Source organism: Coccidioides immitis (genome assembly GCF_000149335.2).
Source record: "Coccidioides immitis RS genomic scaffold supercont3.2, whole genome shotgun sequence".
NCBI lineage: Eukaryota > Fungi > Ascomycota > Eurotiomycetes > Onygenales > Onygenaceae > Coccidioides > Coccidioides immitis.
Window position 1 is genome coordinate 255,724 of NW_004504309.1, and position 19,971 is coordinate 275,694.

Consider the following 19,971-nt stretch of genomic DNA (forward strand, 5'->3'; position numbering starts at 1 on the left):
GTGGAGTAGTCTGGATTCTGGCATTATGAAGCAATTGATTAGAAATCAACGCGATTTCACAAACGAGCTATGGAGCTGCTGTGGCTAATCAGATCGTGGATACATTGGCGTTGATCTCGACCTTTCTCAAGGACAGGTATCAGTCCACACCGTGACAGATTGGCTCCATGTATAACTAATGTTTACATATTTCATATATTTCATCTGCGGAATGCTACAATATAGGAAGTACCGCATCATATTTGAAAGGAAGTCTATACACCAACGCTGATAAGGTATATTTGCCCATAATCAAATATCTCGATACCAAATAAAAGCATGTAGATCAGCCTTGTGTGAATCGCAACCAGGCCTATATACATCTTCGCTCACCTTGTCTCTCTCATCATTCGCGAATTCAACTTCCTCCTCAGCGCTGGAAATCCATGTAGATATAACCAGGAGAGGATATAGACGGCAAGAATGTTGAAAACAACATAAGACCAGAATATCGCCTAAGTTGACCTGCTATTAGCCTAAAACCTATATCCTCAAAAAGAAAATGGTAGTCACTCACATAATCCCTCCACTTGTACTTATAAAACACGTTGAAACTCGCTGCAAACTCATTTCCATTCGCATACTGACAAAGTGCGCACATCCCGCTTCCATCTGTAATCACATATCCACCCCGTTGCTCAACAAAAGGACCCGCATAATCTTCGCATGTTAACCCTGGTGGGGGCCTGAACCGTGCAAATTCGTTTTCGCTGCATCGCACTGGGATCTTATTGGTGACGACACCCAGATATCCTTCCAGTAAGTAGCGGAAAGGAGTGAGCCAGTACATCCACGAGCGCCAGAAATAAGGGATGCCTTGAAACGGAACAACTACCCCGCAGAACGAGACGACGAATGTGAAGAAAGCTGGAACAAGGAGGGATGCGAATAATTCGTTCGGCGAAATGGACGCAATCATCTGCCCAAAAGTAACGTAAAACACTTCGAAGACCATGAGCAGCATCCACGTAAAGCCAACTGCAAAGGAGTTGCGAGGAAACCATGTTCCAAAATACCTTGGTTGTATTAATTTCTGTCGGCTCGATGACCAGGTGCAATATGCAAAAAGGGACAACTCACCAGCAGCAGAAAAACAATGTCCCAGCCACCACTGAGTAGGGAAGCTCCGGTAAAATGATGCTGGTGATCAGTGCAAACCAAGTATATATTTTGGACTTCTCCTCTCGAGACTCATATAAACCTCGAAAATGAAGATAACGTGGCTGGAGTTGTTGGATCAAAGGGGGTGCGATGACGAGGGACAAGAACACTGAGAAAAGTCGGGATTGCATATCAATGGTCGAATCTCGGATATGCCAGAATGTGAACGTGTTGAAAAGACCAGTCCATATGTGCAGCATGAATTTGCCCTATTTCCTGCTTGTTAGTGTTCAAATCGTGACAAGCATAGCCAAATAGAAAGGAGAATATTACAATTGTATAGTTGGGAGTACGCCAATATGCGATAAACGAACGCTTCGCAGTTGCAAGGATCTGAGTCCGTTTTGGCATCGCAAATTCCCTTTGGCCAGCTGTGCCGGCTGGGCTGCCCTCCTGAGCAGAAGAATGGACAATACGTTTAATCTCATTTGTCACAGTTTCATGCTCGGGAGAACTTGCCCATATATCAGCCCAATCTGGACCCTTATAATCGGGGTTACCAGCACCGATAACATCAAGCATATACTGTATCCAGTTAGCAATTTCGGACCAAATTTCTAGGGATATACAGCCTCCTACCTCTGCTGGGTTTGCATCTGGTGGGCAAGGTCTGGCACCGTTGCGCTCAAAATATTCAATTAGTTTTCTCGAATCTGCTCCCAAATCGCCATGAAACACCACCCTCCCGCCTGACTGAAGCAACAAGAGGTCATCGAATTCTTCAAACAAGACTGAGGACGGTTGGTGGATGGTACATAGGACAGCCTGGCCTACGTCTGCTAACTTTCGTAAGAAGCGAACAATATTAAAAGCGGCAATGGAATCCAAGCCGGATGTCGGTTCATCCAGGAATAAGAGAAGATCTGGCTTGCTTGCCAACTCCACAGCGATAGTCACACGCTTCCGTTGTTCCTGGTTAAGACCTGCACCCACATGGCCGATTGTAGCACCGGCAATAGGCTGCAGTTCTAGCAGGTCAAGAATCCGCTCACAATAGTCGTACTTCTCTTGAATTGAAACTTCCGGCGGCCTACGGAGGAGCGCCGAAAATTGCAGGGACTCTCGGACCGTGCTTGTCGGCTCATGGATATCTGCCTGTTCTGCGAAGCCAGTTGCACGCTGAAAACTCTTTGGAAGAGGCCTTTTCACAATGATCAGTAAGGGTTTTCTTTTTGCAAGGACCTGCGGAGATCGGCGACTTACTTTCCGTCTATAAGAAAGGTCCCAGTCACAACGCCGAAATCGACTCGCTGAGCCAGAACATTGAGAAGTGTAGTTTTTCTGTGATCGAATGCTGTCAGTGTGTCTAAGCGGCTAAAAGGTACGTTTGAAATTGACATACCCGGCTCCTGATGCCCCCATCAAAGCAGTCAAACGACCAGGTTTTACATAGCCTTGGACGTCCTGCAAAAGCGTTTTTCTAGTCCTTTTGTAGGGGATTGTATAGTTGACGCCTTGCCATGTAAGAGTTGCGGCATTTCTTGAGATAGCTTGAACCTCCTTGTCTTCTATAGCGTCAGATTCAGATCCATTAGATAGCACACTTTGTTTTCCTTCTTCCTCGTCCAGCCCCTTTTTCGAATTTTGCATTTCATGTTTCACAGATCGGGGTACCTGTCCTCGCATGAAGACGGTGACTGCAGCAGTGCTATGAGCTGAACTGTGTGAACTAGCTTGGATTTCGGTGCCAACCATAGTCAGGACAATGAAAAGCACAAGCAAAGCTATAATAATGCCGAAATTCCGCCATAGGTGATCCCGAGTGTAGCCATAATTAGAAAATATGTAGGCCGAACCGTCCACGAATGTTTGACCAGGCTCGCTGCCTTGGACAGTACAGCTTTGAAATTCGGGGGACGCATTCGGTCCTTGGGGAACCAAATTAGGGCCAACACATTCGATTCTCAAATTATAGAATTCGTTGGCCATTAATGATTCAAAAGTGTACTGAACAGGATTGATCCAAATTAGCCATTTCAACCAGGGTCTCATTTCTCCAGGAGGAATGAGATATCCTAAACGCCATGAATAAGAAACAGCTCTGGAAAAGGGAGCAGGAGCATTAGTGAAACTGACCGGTGTAGACAACTAATGCTTGTATTGCAACTCCTGTGACGCGTGTAGCTGCAAATAATGTCAGCATATTTGTTCCGTTTATAATAGCAGAAAGGCATACTAACCCGCATCAAGGGACGTGACTAAGGCTCCAATTGCACGGAAGAAAGAATACATGACCATGGTGACCAGCCACACAAACAGCAAAGCGATGAAAAATTGAGATGCTGTGCGAGCTAGGTCTGCCATACTATAAAAAAATTAGTGCATGCCCAAGCTCGTATGGGGAAGGGTCAGAGAACGTACAAGTACACAATTATCAGGAAGATGAAAACTTGAGTGAACACCAGGGGAACATCGACAACTACTTGGGCGAGAGCGTAAGCCGAGGGCCGGTAGAATGAGCTGATAAGAATTAGCTGTTGTTGGCCTCGAATAGAAAAACTACCTCGTACATACAAGCTCTTATGCTTCATCAATATTGGCCGACTTTCGAATGTCGAGCTCAATTCCGCCATAGAAAGCAAAGCATTGAATAGGATTATGTAGAACATAACCCCTCCTCGGGTGAAAACCCCTTGACTAGTCATAGGGTGTCAAAATCAAGACTTAAAAAGGGTAAAAATAGAATGACTTACCTATTTTTGGGGAGGTTATAGAATAGACTGCCAACTATTAAAGCAAGAAACAGAATCACGCACCATTTGCCGAGCAGCGATTCTCTATCACCAATCATTATCATGAACTGTCGTCCGCTGAGCGCAATGACCTGTTGGTAGTAAGGAATGGTAAAATTCTTCTTTGGCGTTCTCCGTCGGATATCTTCTAGTTCGCCTTTTTTGGCCTCGATTTCATCCTCCAACTCTGCGATCGATTCCATCGCAACCTTCCGTACGGCACTCTCATCATACGCGCGTTTAAACTGTTCAGCTGACCGTGGAATACGATTTTCCCAGCCGCTTTTAACTCTTCGAGCATGTGGTTCGGTGACTGAAGTTAGAAAATCGGCAGTTGTCCATCTGGGTGGACACTCAAAGCCTAGGTTCTCAAAGTATGCCTTCGCATCACTCGTCGGTCCAAAATAGGCACATTTTCCTTCAGTAAGCAGGATTACTTTATCAAAGAGCTTATACAACGATTCTGAAGCTTGATATATCGCCACCGACGTCGAGACATGGGTCATTGTTGTGAGACTCCTGAGACATTGGACATATTCCAAAGCAGTACTTGCATCTAGTCCTCGAGTTGAATTGTCCCAGCATTGAGTACTAGCTTTCGTGATGAGCGCCTCAGCTATTGATACTCGCTTCTTCTCACCTCCGGAGACGCCACGGACCAAGGCGTTTCCAACCCTCGTATCTAGACAATGTTCAATCCAAAATAACTTTGCCACGCTGGTCAGGAATGTCTCTCTATATTGACGACGGGATTCCCCAGGCTTTCGCGACTCTTTTCCCGGTGTGCGAGTTCTGATCGCAAAGTTCAGCGTTTGCTTGGCCGTAAGTGTCGCATAATGCAGGTCATCTTCGGGGTTATACAAGACTGCGGGACCCAAGCAGTTAGAAATAACATGGAAATGGGGTGGAATAGGCATACACACCCTCGGATCTATACTTTTGAGCCATTGTCTTTGCATCTGCTCCACCATATGTGACCTCACCGTCAACGGCCTCGTAACCTGCGCGCTGATTGCCCAAGACCTTCAAAAATGTGGAACAGCCGGATCCTGGCTGACCCAGGACCAGAAGCATCTCTCCGGGCTTCACACATCCCTACCGATTTAATTAGCTATCGCACCATTGGAGAGGAAGGAATTGAACCCCGAGCGAAGGAAAACACACCGTAAAGTCATCCAATATCGTCCTAACTGGTTTCCTGTTGCGGATTTTCCCCGTAAACAACCTCCCGAATAATCTTGGGAGCGCAAGAAGAATATCCGAATTTGTTGGTTGCAGAGTAGCCCCTAAGCCCACGCCTTTTACGGTCAAGTTCTTCCACACCAATCCAACGTGTCTGCTCTTCTCCTCCTCTGAGACTTCCTGCCGCGCACGTCCAAACATGTTGGACAGGATATGCTGTAGATTGGCCCATTCTTCATCGCGAGATGATGGAGCAGTGCTCCGGCTTGTCTGTTCATACAATGGCTGTCGACTGGGAGTGACGGTCTCGACCCCATCATCGACCTCTTCCCGCTTCGCATGCTGGGTATCTCGTCTATACAATAGTGCAGCTTCAGATTCAGAGGATTCTGGACCCGAGCCCGTTGACGATTGAGGTTCACGAGGGTTTTCGGAGCGGATCGGGTGGAATCCCTTCTCATCTTGCAGTGACGGTGCATGTTCGTTCTCACCGGTGTTGCTCGGCGTATCGACGCGTGCTGCTGGCTCCCCAGGCTGCGCGTTCGTCCCAGGCGAGCCCACAGGGCGGCCAATCTTATCAGATGCGCCATCCATGCCTGCGCCAAGAACCGGTTGGTCAGTCGAAAAGAGACAGCTCAAGATTTCACCCCACGCCGACTTTTGTCAAAAGAGTCGCCGCAATGGCAAAGAAATTCAGCATTTTGGCTTCTATATGCAGGTTCTTTCAAACCCCCCGGAGATACGGATATAACGAATGAAGAAACAGCCTTTTTCGAAAAACAATGGAGACATATTCCAACCCAGAGTCAACTGACATGCGTTTTGACGTCATGTCATCGGCTAAAGCGTGGCACTTTTGAGTTTCCCATCAGGGCATCGTGCTGGAAAGGCACAGAATTAGGATTCAGCATTACCCAGGAAAAACGGATGTCGGAATTCAGGATAGCCGATGAAGCTGTTAGTTGTCGGGGTATCGGTAAGTCCAACGCTTCATCCGACAGAATGAAATTGGTTTCTTAGAGGCGATATCACAGCGAACTACATACAGGTACGTACAGAAATACCTCGAAATATCTAATTTCATCCTATATCCTCGGAAAAGGTCATGCTGAAAAGAGAAGAAAGAATCTCTGAATCGCAAGATAACTCGACGACAACTGTTAAGTCGTGAAGCGGAACCGAGGATTCCGATCTCCCATTTCCTGAATCTCCTCCTCGGTCATCCCCTCGATCTTGCCATCCTCTTTGCCCTGTTCTCTGAGTTTATTGGCTCTCTTATACCAATACCACATAAAAGCATATATGCAGGCAGAAAACGCGGTAAGGGAGAGTGTGACTGCGTGTCCCATCACATATCTTGGGGAGTGGCGAGTCGGATATAGGAACGGTGTGACGATTCCAGCAACGTTTCCAAGCGTAAGTTGAAGGCCGCTGGCGAATGCTCGTTTACCAAATCGCGGCAGATTTGTCGGCAGCCAAGCAAGTGGCAAGCCGACACAGACGTAGAGGCCTACGGCCACCAAGAAACATCCAAAGTAATGCACTCCTGCGCTAGCATCTGAAATCAATACACCATAGCCAACAATTGCGACCCCGCAGAAAATTACAGTAAATATTCCGCGCTTTTGTGTTCTGTCGCTGAACCAGGCGACAACCAAGTAAGTGATGGCCCCAACAGCATAGCAGGGAATAGTTAGAGCCTGGACTTGCGGCGCCGACCATTCATTGATATCGCGAATGATAGTGGGCAAGAATGTGCTGTATCCGTATAAAACAGCATCGACACCAAATTGTCCCAAGCAAAAAAGTAGAACCGTCCAATCTCTGGCGCCCTCTTTCGCGTCCTTCATATGAAATTGCTGTGCGGAGTCGGTTTGTCCGATCTCACGACTCCGGCGTGCCTTCATGAGAGCCTTCTCTTTGTCGTTGAGGTAATACGCCGTATCCGGATCGTCTGCTAGACCAAACCAGGTTAAAACACCCAGCAGAACGGATGGTAGCCCTTCTATTATCATAATCCATCTCCAGCCTCTCTGGCCCGCAATTCCGTCCATGTGGCCAATAGCATAGGCCAGTAATCCGCCGCATGCACCAGCAAGCGCCGCAGCGCTAAACAAATACCCTACTCTAAGCGCGATCTCCCGTTTTCCGTAGAATAAGGTCATGTACGCGACCAAGCCAGGAAATAGACCTGCCTCGATAATTCCGAGGAAAATGCGGCATACTATAAGGCCGGCAAAATTCTGCGTGATGCCGGTCAACGTGGCTATAATTCCCCAAGCCCCCGTGATAAACGCGATATATCGAGATGCTGTAAGCTTCCTGAGGACCAAATTTGACGGGACTTCGAGGAGCTAGACGGGAAGTGGAGTTAGATCGGGGTTTCTTCCGGTCGCCGTCCACATTAGCACACTTACACAGTAAGGCACGAACAGAATAGACACCGCAATCTGAAATTGATCTCCATGGAGGCCCAAGTCCTCCTCCAACCCATATAGTCGCGCATTTCCGATGTTCACTGCCAGAGCAAAATAAAACTGCCATTAGTTGTCATGTTCAAACTATCACACCAGTGCTCAACATACCTCGATCTAAGAAGCTGAACAGGTATAAAACGACGAGAAACGGCACAATGTGCAAATCAATTTTCCGAATCAAAGCCTTTTCCTTCTCGGGATCCAAACGAAACGCCGAATCTCCAGCGGTCGCCGCATCTTGGGGTGAATATCCCTGCTGAACCTTTTGGTCCGCCTTCAAGCCTTTGTCGGCGAGTGAATCCGTCATCGCAGCGGGCAATCGCGGGCAGATTCTCGAGGAATTATGTCGAAGGAGAGAGTCAATACGGACAAGGCCCTGGCTGAATTTTCAAGAGTCGTTCGCAACGTCCGGCCTGGGCGAGTTAATAATGCGAACTGAACCGGAGATTGTCGAACGCGCAGCAGATCCGGGGCGATCAATCGTCGCGGCATAAACCGACGCCAAAACTGGTTAAACGGATAGAAAAGGAAAAGTGCCACGAGTAATTCTGCATGGTTAAAAGCCGCTCTTCCAGGCCGGTTCGCTGTACAACGGCAAGAGCGTATTAATTAATATTCAATGGTGGGGGGAGTTAACCAGCGGTGACTCTTCGAGAGGGCAAAATATTTTCTTACTCGGCAGCGACAGGGCCAGAACGCGGAGAAACGGGGCGCTTGGTTGGGCCAACCGAACCTAATCGCTCGGGGATAAGATTAGCACATGTTGCGATCAACTGGCTTGAGGTTTAGGGCTGGTAGGGAGAATCGAAAACGGTTGAAACAACTTCCAAGCAAATTATATTGTAACACTAAGTACGGAGTAGTTAACTAGATGTTTTGCTGGAAAGCGATTCTACTAAGCTTAACATCAGTGCGTTCTTGTCAAGGCACCACTCCATCGATCAAGAGCATCAACGGTTAGATCTACCGAGGAAGAGTATGGATGGTATGTGCCAGTTGTCTGAAGCTCTGGATCCGCTCAAGATACGACAATGATGTTCTCTCTAGCCACCATGCCTGCAGCAAAAGTGATGTGTCTAATGCATTTGCATGTGTTTCACTCTGTTGAGACTTTAACCACTTGGCAAACCAACTACTCGCGTCAAATTTCAAAAATCAGAACCACTTCTTAATAACAACATGGTATGATGTGATGATAATTAATAGGCTGTAGGATTAAGATGGCATCTATCAAAAAACGATATAGTTATATGAGGAAATACAAATGTGCAGAAAGCAAAGGGAAAAAAATAATAATAACAATAATAATGAGAGTTAAATAGAAGAAATGCTCATAGAGTTCAACCTTGTGAAAGGGGTTCCAGCTAGGCCAGAGTAAGCTCATTCAGAAGGCTTAAATTGAAATGAGCGAGGTGACTGGTTTAGGGATACCGGGATAGCGTAAATATGAAGACTACAAGCCAATTGCGGGACTGCTAGGTAGTATAAGTTACCTCGGAGACGGTGGGATCTACCCTTGACACTTGCCCATATTGAGCCGGAAACGGGGAACCAAACGAGCCGCTTGTTTGTCCAGTAAAGGCTATAAATACTTACTCGTCTCGGTTAATCCAGATACAATATTAGTCTCGACCGTATACTTCGGATTTGGAAATGGATTAGTGTCATTGCATAAGCCTTAGAGAGGCTGGCCATTGATCAGTAAGCTTGGGACCTGGCTCGCTCCCTGGGTTATTTTTGAAGGGATACATATGCATATCATGAATAGTGTAGGGGGCCCGCTGGGAGACGGTTAGAACCATCGCTATCCAAACGTGGAGACTGAAATAATCGTAATACAAGACAACAAAAATAAGATTTCGACTCCGAACTGAGGACAAACATAAGAGATCCAATCAGTATGATTTAGGGAGGCCCAGAACCCTTTCGCCGATATAATTTCGAATCATCTCCCTGCTGACCGGCGCAATGCGTGGGATAAATGATTCTCTTAGATATCTCTCAACATGGTATTCTTTAGCATATCCCATTCCACCGTGGGACATAACAGCCCGCTCACATGCCCGGAACGCCGCTTCCGCAGCGAGATACTTGGCGGCATTGGCATACTCGCCAGTCGCGTGGCCGGCGTCGTACAGCCTCGCAGCCTGATATACCATCAATCTCGCAGCTTCAAGCTGCATCCAAGAGTCCGCAAGAGGATGCTGAATGCCTTGGTTCTTTCCAATGGGCCGACCGAACACCTGTCTCTCACTCGCATACACAGCTGCTCTTCTAAGAGCAGCGTATCCCAAGCCCAACGCCTCGGCGGCAATCAGAATGCGCTCCGCATTCATACCGTGCATGATCATCTTAAAGCCATTGTCCTCTTCGCCAATCATATCCTCTGCAGGGACCCTCCAGTCTTCAAAGAAAAGAGTATTCGTGTCCACGGCCGCACGACCCATCTTCGGAATTTCCGTGACTTCAACCTGCGATCTATCCAGGTCCGTATAGAACAGCGAAAGCCCCAGCGAAGGTTTGGCAACCTTATCCACAGGCGTGGTTCTAACAAGGATAAGAATCTTCTCCGCATTCTGCGCGGTAGATATCCAAACCTTTGAACCCTTCAAGATATAATGATCGCCATCTTTCGTCGCCATCGATCTCAACTTGAGCGTATCAAGGCCGCTATTCGGCTCAGTGACCCCAAAGCAAGCCCGTTCCCTTCCTTCAATCAACGGTGGTAAGAATCTCGTTTTCTGCTCCTCACTCCCAAACTTTACCACCGGCTCAAGTCCAAAGATATTCATATGCACTGAACTGGCGCCGCCCATGCCCGCTCCCGATTCTGAGATAGTCTGCATCATCACCGCAGCTTCGGAGATCCCCAGCGCCGCGCCGCCAAATTCTGTAGGCAGACAGATACCCAACCAGCCATCTCTGGCAAGAGCCTGCTGGAAATCGGTTGGGAAAGCTTTGGATTGATCGAGCTTTAGCCAGTAATCGTCGGGGAAGTCGGAGCAAATTTTGGCTATAGATTCACGCACGGTGATCTGAGATTCGGTCCAGTCGGGATTGGAGGAAGGGAGATACTCGGTGGCTTTCGTGGTAAGAGATCTCGCAGAGATCCTTGAAAAGAATGGAGTGTGTGTGTGAAGTGGCGAGAGAAGGCGGTGTCTCGATGGCTTCTGAGAAAACCTGGCTTGTCGTCCAACTTGGGAGATCTAGGTAGTCCATAAGGGGCGAACGTGTCAGCAATCAGTAAAGGCTGCAGCGATCGATACGTGCAACGGACCAGTTGACCTCCACTCCGTAGGATGTGCCCCATGGCTGTAGGTATCAACCTCTTTGTTGAAAGACGGAAGACGGAAGTCGAGTTAAAAGTACACAAGTTAAAGGGGAGCCAGTGCGCAATGGAGGAATCTCCAATGCGCCAAAGTTTAGGATCGATCCAACTTCATATCATTCCCCGTGCACCCCTAACCGCATGGCACTAATATTCTAGTGCTGCCCGTCCTCACCACCGTCTTAACCCATTCCCGTCCGACATCGAATCACCTTCCGCAGTGATGTTGTCCATCGCGCAAGTCAGCATCGCGTCCTCTGCAGCCGAGACGCGTCGGATTCGGAAGACCAAAACTGGCCAGTGGAAGAAAAGCCGGAACACCCCACATAGACCAGGGATTGACGCAATATGATTGGCTATCAAGAGACACCAGAATGCCGGTGAAATTGCCGAATGCCGAGCTATTTTGCGATTTCGCCGCGATTGTTGCAGGACGGACGAGCGAAAGCTGGAGACGAGAGCGAGAGAGGGAGAGCAAGTGAGACTGGAGGGAGAGAAAAGTGCAGACACCGGCGCATCTGGTCTGAATTTCCCTAAGCCTGCGCACGGACGCATTTTCGCGACCGATGAGTGCGGCCTCACATAATTCGACGACCTCTTCAGCTCGAGTATCTGTAGAAAGTAAATATAAAAAATATTTATATTCTTTCCAATATACAAATGCTCCTAGCGCGGAGAGCCACCATGCCACCTCATCCTCTATTGAGACCGCTGTCCTTTCATGCAATTCTTCGTTATCGTTCCGCCGGACCCTTCACATCCTTTCGTTGTTTTCCGCCCTCAGCTTTCTTCTCCTCGTCATCTAGGTTCTCGAGTTCCCATAGCAATGCGAGAAATCGCACCTTATTTCAAAATACCGGGGCTCTAGACGGGTACAAGATCTTAGATCTCACAAGAGTTCTAGCAGTATGAACCCACGTTTCGAAGCGCTTTGGCATTATTGAGAGAGACCAGACAAATAATAACTGACTCTCATATGTTAACTTGAACAGGGGCCTTTTTGCACCCAGATCCTCGCCGACTATGGTGCCGACGTGATAAAAGTTGAGCAACCGGGAAAAGGAGTTTGTTCTCCCCTCCGCATTCAGGTCTTTCACATAAAAAGCTCGTAGTGCCGTGCCTTGACCAATGGACAATCCCAAGTTAGGACGAAACGAGATACTGGCGGATTCATGGCGAGAGCGAAAAGTGGAAGGAGGAAGGTATATCGTGCTATTTTGCTTGCGTCAACAGGAACAAGCGCGCCATAACCCTGGATTTGAAAAGTGAGAAGGGAAGAGAGATTTTGTTGGATCTTGTGAAGAAGGTTGACGTGATGTGAGTACTGCAGCCTTGCTGAGCGCATAGTTAAGGTCCTCACAGCCTCTCAGCGTTGACAATTTCGTGCCGGGGAAGATGGACCAGCTCGGAATCGGGTACGATACTCTTTCGAAAGTAAACCCATCCATCATCCACGCGAGCATTTCGGGTGAGTAGGGATAAGCGACGGCAAAGACCAAGGAAGATACTGATAGACTTAGGCTACGGAGCTGGAGGACCATACTCCAAACGCGCAGGGTACGATATAATCGCCGCGGCTGAAGGAGGGCTGCTTCATGTGACGGGAGAAGCTCAAGGTCCTCCGACAAAGCCAGGTGTGGGACTTACAGATCTCTGCACCGGGCTTTTCATGCACGGTGCCATTGTATCCGCCTTGCATGCGCGAAACAGGACAGGAAAAGGCCAGAAGGTTGACGGCTCCCTATTTGAAACCCAGCTGGCCCTGATGGTCAACATAGCCTCAGTTTGGCTCAACATGGGCCGCGAAGCGAAGAGATGGGGAACGGCGCATCCCAGCATTGTTCCATACGAGGCGTTTCCTACCAAAGATTCCTATCTTGTCATGGGTGCAACGAATAACCGGCAATTTGCCATATTAGCAGAGCGCCTGGGCCAGCCAGATCTCGCGCGGGACGAAAGGTTCCGAACGAATGACGCCCGTATCGAGAATCGTGTAGAGCTGAATAAGATCCTACACGAGCTGTTTCAAACAAGAACCACTGATGAATGGTTAACAGTGTTCGAAAACAGTGGTATGCCATATGGGCCGATCAACTCGATAGAGAAAGCGTTTGGCCACGCTCAAGCGCAGGCCAGAGACATGGTAAACACGCTGCAGATGGATTCTGCAGCAGACGGAGAGTTCAAGGTCACAGGTATGTTAACGGTCTCCCTCCCAACGCCATAAAGGTGCGTCTGCTAAAACTGGCTGTCCCTCAGGGTTCCCGGTCAAGTTCAGTGAATCGAAGCCGTCGGTTCGAATCAATCCGCCCCTGCTCGGTCAGCATACAGAGGAGGTCCTTGCGGAACTTGGTATCACCGGAAAGAGGGTCGACGAACTTCGGCGGCAGGGTGTGGTTTAGATAGTTTCAGAGTGTGCCTTGGGGTAGAGCTGGAAAACATGGAGCTGCTGGGGCCTTTGTTTGTCACACAGCGCATCAGATTCCATTTTGAATAGATATAATTCATGGGCTAGTGCAAGCCATCAGGAAGTATTATTCGTCTTCACTGCCCTTTCGTAGTTCACACTTCGTACTCGGTAGCGATCGTCGATATCATGCAAGCAGTTTCATGTGCGATCGCGGTAAAAATAGGAGAAAGCCAAGTGGAGATCCTCGGCTGGCCCAGCGTCGTCGACGGTTCCATTGCGCTTCTCCAGATCTTCGTGTCGGTGTAGTCGGGTTCGGCAAGAAAAGAAAGCCGCACTCATGAAAGAATTTATCAGCAACAAGCAGGATCAAGCTACACGGATTGTGCTGTCCTGCTTCAGAGAAGATCGCTGGATGCAACTTGGCAGAAGGTAGAAGTCGAGCTGAAGACCCTCGAAGCTGCAAACGCGCGCATTTAACTCGTCTGTTAGTCAACTCTTAACTAGTTAACTAGTTGAGTTAGTTTGACAGGGATAAAGCCTTTTTTTGCTTTTAAATTTCGGTAAAAGAGGATCCAACCAGAGATTCACTTCGGCAAGTTGAGTCACTTTGCTCTTCACAGGCGGGAAAAAGGCAAACAGGGCTTTGTGATCTTTTCCTCCGTAATACGGAGTGGCTATCTTCCTCAAGCGAAGCCTTTTGGGAGCTATGAAGATATTTTACGGTCTTACAAAGAGAGCGCGCTTCGTGGACCTGATCGCAGGATAGAAGAAAACAATCATACGGTGTATTTCGCAACAGAAATTGAGTTGAGCCCTTACTCTCCAGGGCCGCAATGGCATCGCCCAAGTTGCATCCCGCCGAGTCATCGCGCAGATCAAGCAGCGAACACAGCCAAGGCATGGCTGCTGCATGTCACGATGACTGTGTGGGAACTTCAACCATGGTTGATGCCGGGCATGGCGCAGATACGGCTGTGCAGGGCACACCGAACCGCGATGAACATGGACGCGGCTGGCTTGCGCAGCGACTAGAGGGTGAAGTTACCCTCAAGCATGCAGACATCATATTCCTTTTCTGCTACTTCCTGTCCGGACTGTGCGACAGCTCTGTTTTCAGGGCCTGGGGATGTTTTGTTAGCATGCAGACCGGTACGCCTGTTCCTCCTCCTCGAACTTGATCCAGGCGGCCGATCAGAAGCAAGAAAAAAAAAAAAAAAAAACCTGACCGTTCTTCTAGGCAACACCGTTTTCCTGGGCCTCGGAGCCTCAGACTACGCGTTCCGAAAAACCTCCAAGTGGCTCAAGTCCCTGGTTTCAATCTGCTCGTTCGTGATCGGCAGCTGCGTCTTCTCCATGAGCAGATGGATCGGTCCGCAGAAGCGGCGCACCCTCGTCAGCACATTCGCGATCCAGTGCGCCCTCCTCATCATCGCTGCATCCCTGCTCCAGTCTGGCGCGATTTCGGGGAAGACGGGACCCCAATCCAGCAGCGGCGGCAGCGGCAGCGGGATCGTCACCGCAGATGACCCTCAGCCGGACAAGGCCATGTTTCTCGAACTCGTCCCCATCGCGCTCGTTGCCTTCCAGTCCTCCGGGCAGATGGCGGCCAGCCGCCTTCTCGGATTCAACGAGATCCCCACGACCGTCCTGACCAGTCTGTACTACGACCTCGCGTCCGATCCGGGGCTGCTACTGCCCCTATCGCAGAACGTAAAACGAAACAGACGGCTCAACGCCGCGATTGGCGTTATTGCCGGCGCAATCTTTGGCGGGTGGCTGGCGCGCGCGACCGGGGGCATCGAGACGGCGTTGTGGATTGCGGCGGCTAGCAAGTTCGTGATAGCGAATAGCTGGTTGTTCTGGAAGGGAGAGCAGAAGATCCCGTCGCCAGTTTGACGAGCATAATTGGCTGGCGGGTGGAAATGGATTTGCTTACAGTATTACGATGAAGGCGGCGCTTGCATGTTGCTGACGGGCTTTCCCGGTGGCCTGCGCCGTAAAACACAAAAGTCTTACTGTTTATAAAGAGATAGATATGTAGATACCCCCCCCCAAATGGACGACACCCTCACGATAGACATACCATACAGAGAATACGAGGGAACTAACATTCATTATTATTCCCCCGAATGTCCGAACCCGTAAGCCAGTAACTAGGCATCAACTGCCGTCGTGCTTTAATCAGAAAAAAGGAGGACATCGTATCAACACGCACCATCCTGAAAGCCGAAACTCAGCCTCCACGGCTCCGAGAATCGGAACAGGTTTCTTCACACCTTGGGCATGAAACCATCATGCATCCATGCCTGAAACCAATCATCACGAGCGGGCGCACGCTCCCCAAAGCTCTCACACACATACACCCCAAGAAGCGGTGAAGCCAACTAAACACCTTCGATAAGGCTCGCCAGCTCATTCCCGATAACCTGGAAAAAAAAAAAAAAAAAGGCAAACTAAGGCTCCCCCGCAATATGTATGTATAGTCCGCCAAACAGAGAAGACAACGCATCAAGTGGGAAGCCAACCACCGATGTCGCGCTCGCGGGCCGGCGGCGGTCCAGATTCGCGATAACGAGCTTGATGACGGAGCCGGCATACATTACGATCTGACATGCAAGCAGTGGAGGGCGTTCGTGAACTTCATGCCTGAATTACATCGTGGCAGATCAGCCTTAGACACACCCTCGATGGAAAGTTAATCAGCCTCATTGACACCATCAACTTCTATGGTGAGCAGATTGGAAGATCCCACACCGTCCAAGCTTTTTTTTTTTTTCAGCGAGCAACCGGCGAGCACTGACACATCCTCTCCGCCCAGCCGAACTCCTCGCCCACAAACTTACTTGCTCGTGAATGATGTTACCACGCACGGAGTAGTTTTCACCGGGCCATTCCGAGGTGTGAAAATCGCCATTCTAGAAAAAAGGTTCCAAGAAGCTTCGCGAGAATCCGCAATTTAGCTTATTTAAGTACCAGTTACTTCCGTACATTTAAGCACAAACGAGCGTACCAATCTCGTATCGCACGGATACATGGGTCTCCTTGTTTTTCGCAGGCTTAAGCTAGAAAGGAGTGGTTGCAGTCATTGACTCAGGGGAGAGGCAAGCTGGGTGATATATCGCGTAATTGGTGGTATTCATCACCGCCACAAAGGCAAGAGAGGCGTGAGAGCGATCCCGAATTGACTTCCGGAGATGTGCCCTACCACAAAAGAGTAGCACGCGAAGTAGTATTGAGGCTGTCGATGGTCCAAGGCTCAGTGGATGATACCACCTTTTAGGCTTCATACTTGTCTTACTATCGTAAAAGGAACTCTGGTCATGTAGTACATGAGTACTGAGTGTCTGGCTATCGGAAAGTATGGAGGCTGAAAGAAATAGATTTTAAATAGTATTGCGTGAGTGTACGCTTATATACATTGAGTAACTGGTATAGGTAGGGAGCGTCATGAAGTCAAGGAGTGTAAAGTAGATCAGAGACAGAAACACAAAAGAAACGCACAAAAAACAAAGTGGTATCATTAAATTAAAAGCGAAAAAAAAGAAAAAATTAAATAAATAGGAAAACCGAACAAAGGGAATAACAAAGGAAACAGTAGAGTAGAGACAAATTGGAAAAACTAGAGACCACCTCTTGGGTATGAGCAACAAAAAAACAAAAAAAAAAAAGAAAAATCTCTCAGACACAACGGACGAAACAAACTCAATGGCCGAATAATAAGAATGCATCGCGCCGAGGAATGAGGTAGCAGTTAGACAATACTTTCGAACTGGGTACGATTCAATGCAGACGAGAAGACCCCCAAATGCATTTCCTGAGCGCCGAGAGAATAACACAAGGCCTTTGGACGAGTCCCAACGTTGAGTCAAGACGGGGTATACGGTAAACGTGGAGTGGATAGAATATGGGTTGCCGGCGACGGCGAATAGTTTATATGTAAATCTCGGAACGAAGTCGAAAAAGCAGAGCGCCTGGTTGCGTTCGAATATAAAAATAGAATAAATGCTCCGGATGTTACTTCCCACCGTAATTTGTGGCAATAATTAGGACAAAAAAAATATGCCGAATTTGCTTGTCACCTCGAACGGACAAGGGGGAAATGTTGTGCGATTAGGATCATGTTGCTGGATCCGTCTCTTTCTAGAATCTTTTTTCCCCTTTTCTTTTTTAATTAGAACAAGGAGGAGCAAGTTAATTTCATACCTCCGTGGGCCGTCGGAGAATCTCTTCACAGTTTGCGTCAAACCGCATATTCCACAACCGGATACTGTTCATCAACTTCTCCGTATTTTCTAGTTCCCGATCCCGGCCGAAGATAGAGTCGACGAATTCGCATCCGGCGTTTCGACCCATGGTGACAGAATTCTTTCCGCTTTCTCGCTTGGCGGCTTTCCACATGAAGTATTCGCATGCCTTGAGCAGCTTCTTGAAGCGACACCACAACCGCTCCCCGCTCTCCAAGAAGTCCTCGACCATCTCCCTCGTCTCTCTGCAACGAATCAACGGGGCGCATTCATCCGCTCTCTTCACTTTGCCCGCGAGTTTGATAAGCAGCAACCACAGATCGCCGGCGACATCCGACATTGGGGCCGTCGCACCGTAGTGGAAAATGGTCCAGTCGTAGATCCACTTCCCGAGCGAGTTCGCGTCGAAAACGCTACCGAGGAGGAGAATGGGGGCTTCGGTGGGGTCCCAGTTCTTGATCGAGAAGCCGGCGGGTATTCCGGCGCGGATTGCATCTTCCTCCGTAGCTTTTGGCGGCGTCTTGAGGTTTGTTGTGGTGGTTGGCTTTGGTGGCTTCTGCGGCGTGCGGGCCGAAGCGGAAGCGCGACGGGCACGGGAGCGTTTTGGAGAATCTGCCTCTTCGTATACAGAGGGGGGAACCTGATCATAATCAAAATAAGCATCAGTGGGGTGCCTGCGACGAGATTCATATTTGGAGCGGCCGTGGCCATCATGGCGCGATGTTCGGGTTTCATAGAAACGAGCACCGGCCCCGAGGGGAGTGTGTTCGTATACATCAAGGTCGGAGTCAGACCGATCGTCATCAAAGAAGACGGACTGTCTGTGGGACCGGGGGGTGAAGAAGTGATTGTAGTGACTCTTGCCAGGCATGGAAGGACGGCGCGGCCTCTGCCAGCCATGGGACCTGGGCCGGCTTTCATCACCAAAAGCACCACTTACATGCTCGGGCTGCTTGCGCGGGGTGGCGGCGTATTCAGGCACGCTCTCATAGTAACCGTGCCACGGGTACTGTCCGCCAGAAGTTGAGTAGTACGGCCCACCGTCTTTGGTCCCAGAATAGCTGGCTCGATAGGCGTGTCGTTTGGCGGAGCGAGGGGAGGCGTGCGGTGACGAGTAGGGAGCATTGTAATAGGTATAGTGCGGGGCAGAGGGAGAATGGAGGTAGTCGTAGGCGGCAGACCACCCGGGCGGTGGACTGGAGTAGTGATACATTATCGAAGATCGGGCATGGAGGGTGTACTGATCGAACGAACGCTGACGGATTCAAACGATAATTTTTGGTTCAGGGAAAATAAGAATGCAGCCGGCGCCTCGAGAATCCCACTGAACTCCGCTGTCGACAGGGAATAGCCACGTGAAAAAAGAAACGACGAAAAAAACTCCAGCCCCAGAGCGGAGAAAAAAAAAAGGGACGAACTAGCGAGAAGCCCAAAACAGAGCAGAGTATATATTGTACAGGGATATCACTTTGCAAAACGACACAAACCGTGCAGGCAAAAAAAAAAAAAAAAAAAAAAAAAAAAAAAGGAAGAAGGGCAGAATGCGACGTAGTATGATATGCGTGTCGGTCACCGGGGGGAGGTGTGTATTGGAGGCAAGAGGAAGCGATAGCACTGATCTTGGGCGCGGTGCATTTGAGCTTTTTGGATCCGACGTCTCCCAGCAGAGCGAAAATGGACCTTTTTTGATGGTTGGATCGAGAACGGGGAGTCGATCCAACAAAGCGAGCGGTAGCCTGGAGTTGAGTTGCAGACCCTGCTTCAGGGTTCGAGCGTGGAGAAAAAGATATTAGAGTCTCGGGAAGAAACCGTGGATCAATGGACGGTTGGTATCCAGGGGACGAAGGCCGTCCGAGAGACGATTTGACTGGAGGCAAAGTATTTGATGGTTTGAGGGAATAAACCCAGGCAGGTTTGGGGGAAGAAGAGAAGAAGAAGAGGAAGAAGAAGAAGAAGAAGAGCGAGACGGAAGAGGGAAAATTGAGATTGAAAGTGTTTGTGCGAGTGTGGGCGTGGGCGTTGGGACATGGTGCGTGTGCTTTTCTACCCGTGCTGGAGGGGGGGCCCGCCGAGAGAAGGCCAGGTCGCATCCACCAGAATTACGCGGACGTGACGGCGGGCGCCACAGGGCAGGCGGGGCATAGCGGCTGGCTGGGGCCCATTAGAGACTTGCGATTGGCCGCAGGGGTGTCCTAGGTGGAGCCGGCAGAGCGGTAACAAACGTACTGTACGCCGTCTTACAGGCGGCCCTATCAGCGTCCCCTGCAACCCGGCGCTGGTTTGGGTGTGGTTGCTGCGCTTTTTTCGCCCGTCATTCCCACCACCACCGCCATCTTCTGCTACAGACACGCTGGGCTGACGGGACTGCCGATTACACAGAGTCTCTTCTTCTGTCGGA

General features: G+C 49.3%; 6 protein-coding genes across 6 annotated transcripts; 2 read left to right on the forward strand and 4 right to left on the reverse strand.

Annotated features, from left to right (window-relative positions):
* Positions 1 to 368: 368 nt before the first annotated feature.
* On the reverse strand, positions 369 to 5,708 carry CIMG_09764 (ABC transporter; the record flags this gene model as incomplete). The annotated part of the gene is made up of 14 exons (XM_001240142.1): positions 369 to 494; positions 557 to 1,055; positions 1,120 to 1,409; positions 1,474 to 1,725; positions 1,780 to 2,341; positions 2,404 to 2,481; positions 2,543 to 3,215; positions 3,277 to 3,324; positions 3,381 to 3,505; positions 3,562 to 3,660; positions 3,715 to 3,837; positions 3,894 to 4,797; positions 4,856 to 5,027; positions 5,097 to 5,708. The coding sequence occupies 14 exons, from the start codon at positions 5,706 to 5,708 to the stop codon at positions 369 to 371; spliced, it is 4,563 nt and encodes a 1,520-aa protein (XP_001240143.1).
* Positions 5,709 to 6,274: 566 nt separating this feature from the next.
* On the reverse strand, positions 6,275 to 7,898 carry CIMG_09763 (MFS transporter; the record flags this gene model as incomplete). The annotated part of the gene is made up of 3 exons (XM_001240141.1): positions 6,275 to 7,468; positions 7,532 to 7,632; positions 7,700 to 7,898. The coding sequence occupies 3 exons, from the start codon at positions 7,896 to 7,898 to the stop codon at positions 6,275 to 6,277; spliced, it is 1,494 nt and encodes a 497-aa protein (XP_001240142.1).
* Positions 7,899 to 9,187: 1,289 nt separating this feature from the next.
* On the reverse strand, positions 9,188 to 10,901 carry CIMG_09762 (acyl-CoA dehydrogenase; the record flags this gene model as incomplete). The annotated part of the gene is made up of 2 exons (XM_001240140.2): positions 9,188 to 10,797; positions 10,869 to 10,901. 2 exons carry the CDS (start codon positions 10,899 to 10,901, stop codon positions 9,487 to 9,489), a joined length of 1,344 nt encoding a protein of 447 aa, XP_001240141.1. The 3' UTR covers positions 9,188 to 9,486.
* A 702-nt stretch (positions 10,902 to 11,603) lies between these two features.
* Positions 11,604 to 13,321, forward strand: CIMG_09761 (alpha methylacyl-coa racemase; the record flags this gene model as incomplete). Its single annotated transcript, XM_001240139.2, has 6 exons — positions 11,604 to 11,825; positions 11,912 to 11,983; positions 12,067 to 12,236; positions 12,290 to 12,387; positions 12,440 to 13,114; positions 13,179 to 13,321. The coding sequence occupies 6 exons, from the start codon at positions 11,604 to 11,606 to the stop codon at positions 13,319 to 13,321; spliced, it is 1,380 nt and encodes a 459-aa protein (XP_001240140.2).
* Positions 13,322 to 13,979: 658 nt separating this feature from the next.
* On the forward strand, positions 13,980 to 15,442 carry CIMG_09760 (uncharacterized protein). The gene is made up of 2 exons (XM_001240138.2): positions 13,980 to 14,478; positions 14,567 to 15,442. The coding sequence occupies exons 1-2, from the start codon at positions 14,163 to 14,165 to the stop codon at positions 15,223 to 15,225; spliced, it is 975 nt and encodes a 324-aa protein (XP_001240139.1). The 5' UTR covers positions 13,980 to 14,162; the 3' UTR covers positions 15,226 to 15,442.
* Positions 15,443 to 16,697: 1,255 nt separating this feature from the next.
* Positions 16,698 to 19,092, reverse strand: CIMG_09759 (uncharacterized protein). Its single transcript, XM_001240137.2, has 2 exons — positions 18,514 to 19,092; positions 16,698 to 18,213 (listed from the first exon to the last, which is right to left on the reverse strand). The coding sequence occupies exons 1-2, from the start codon at positions 18,784 to 18,786 to the stop codon at positions 17,527 to 17,529; spliced, it is 960 nt and encodes a 319-aa protein (XP_001240138.2). The 5' UTR covers positions 18,787 to 19,092; the 3' UTR covers positions 16,698 to 17,526.
* Positions 19,093 to 19,971: the final 879 nt, after the last annotated feature.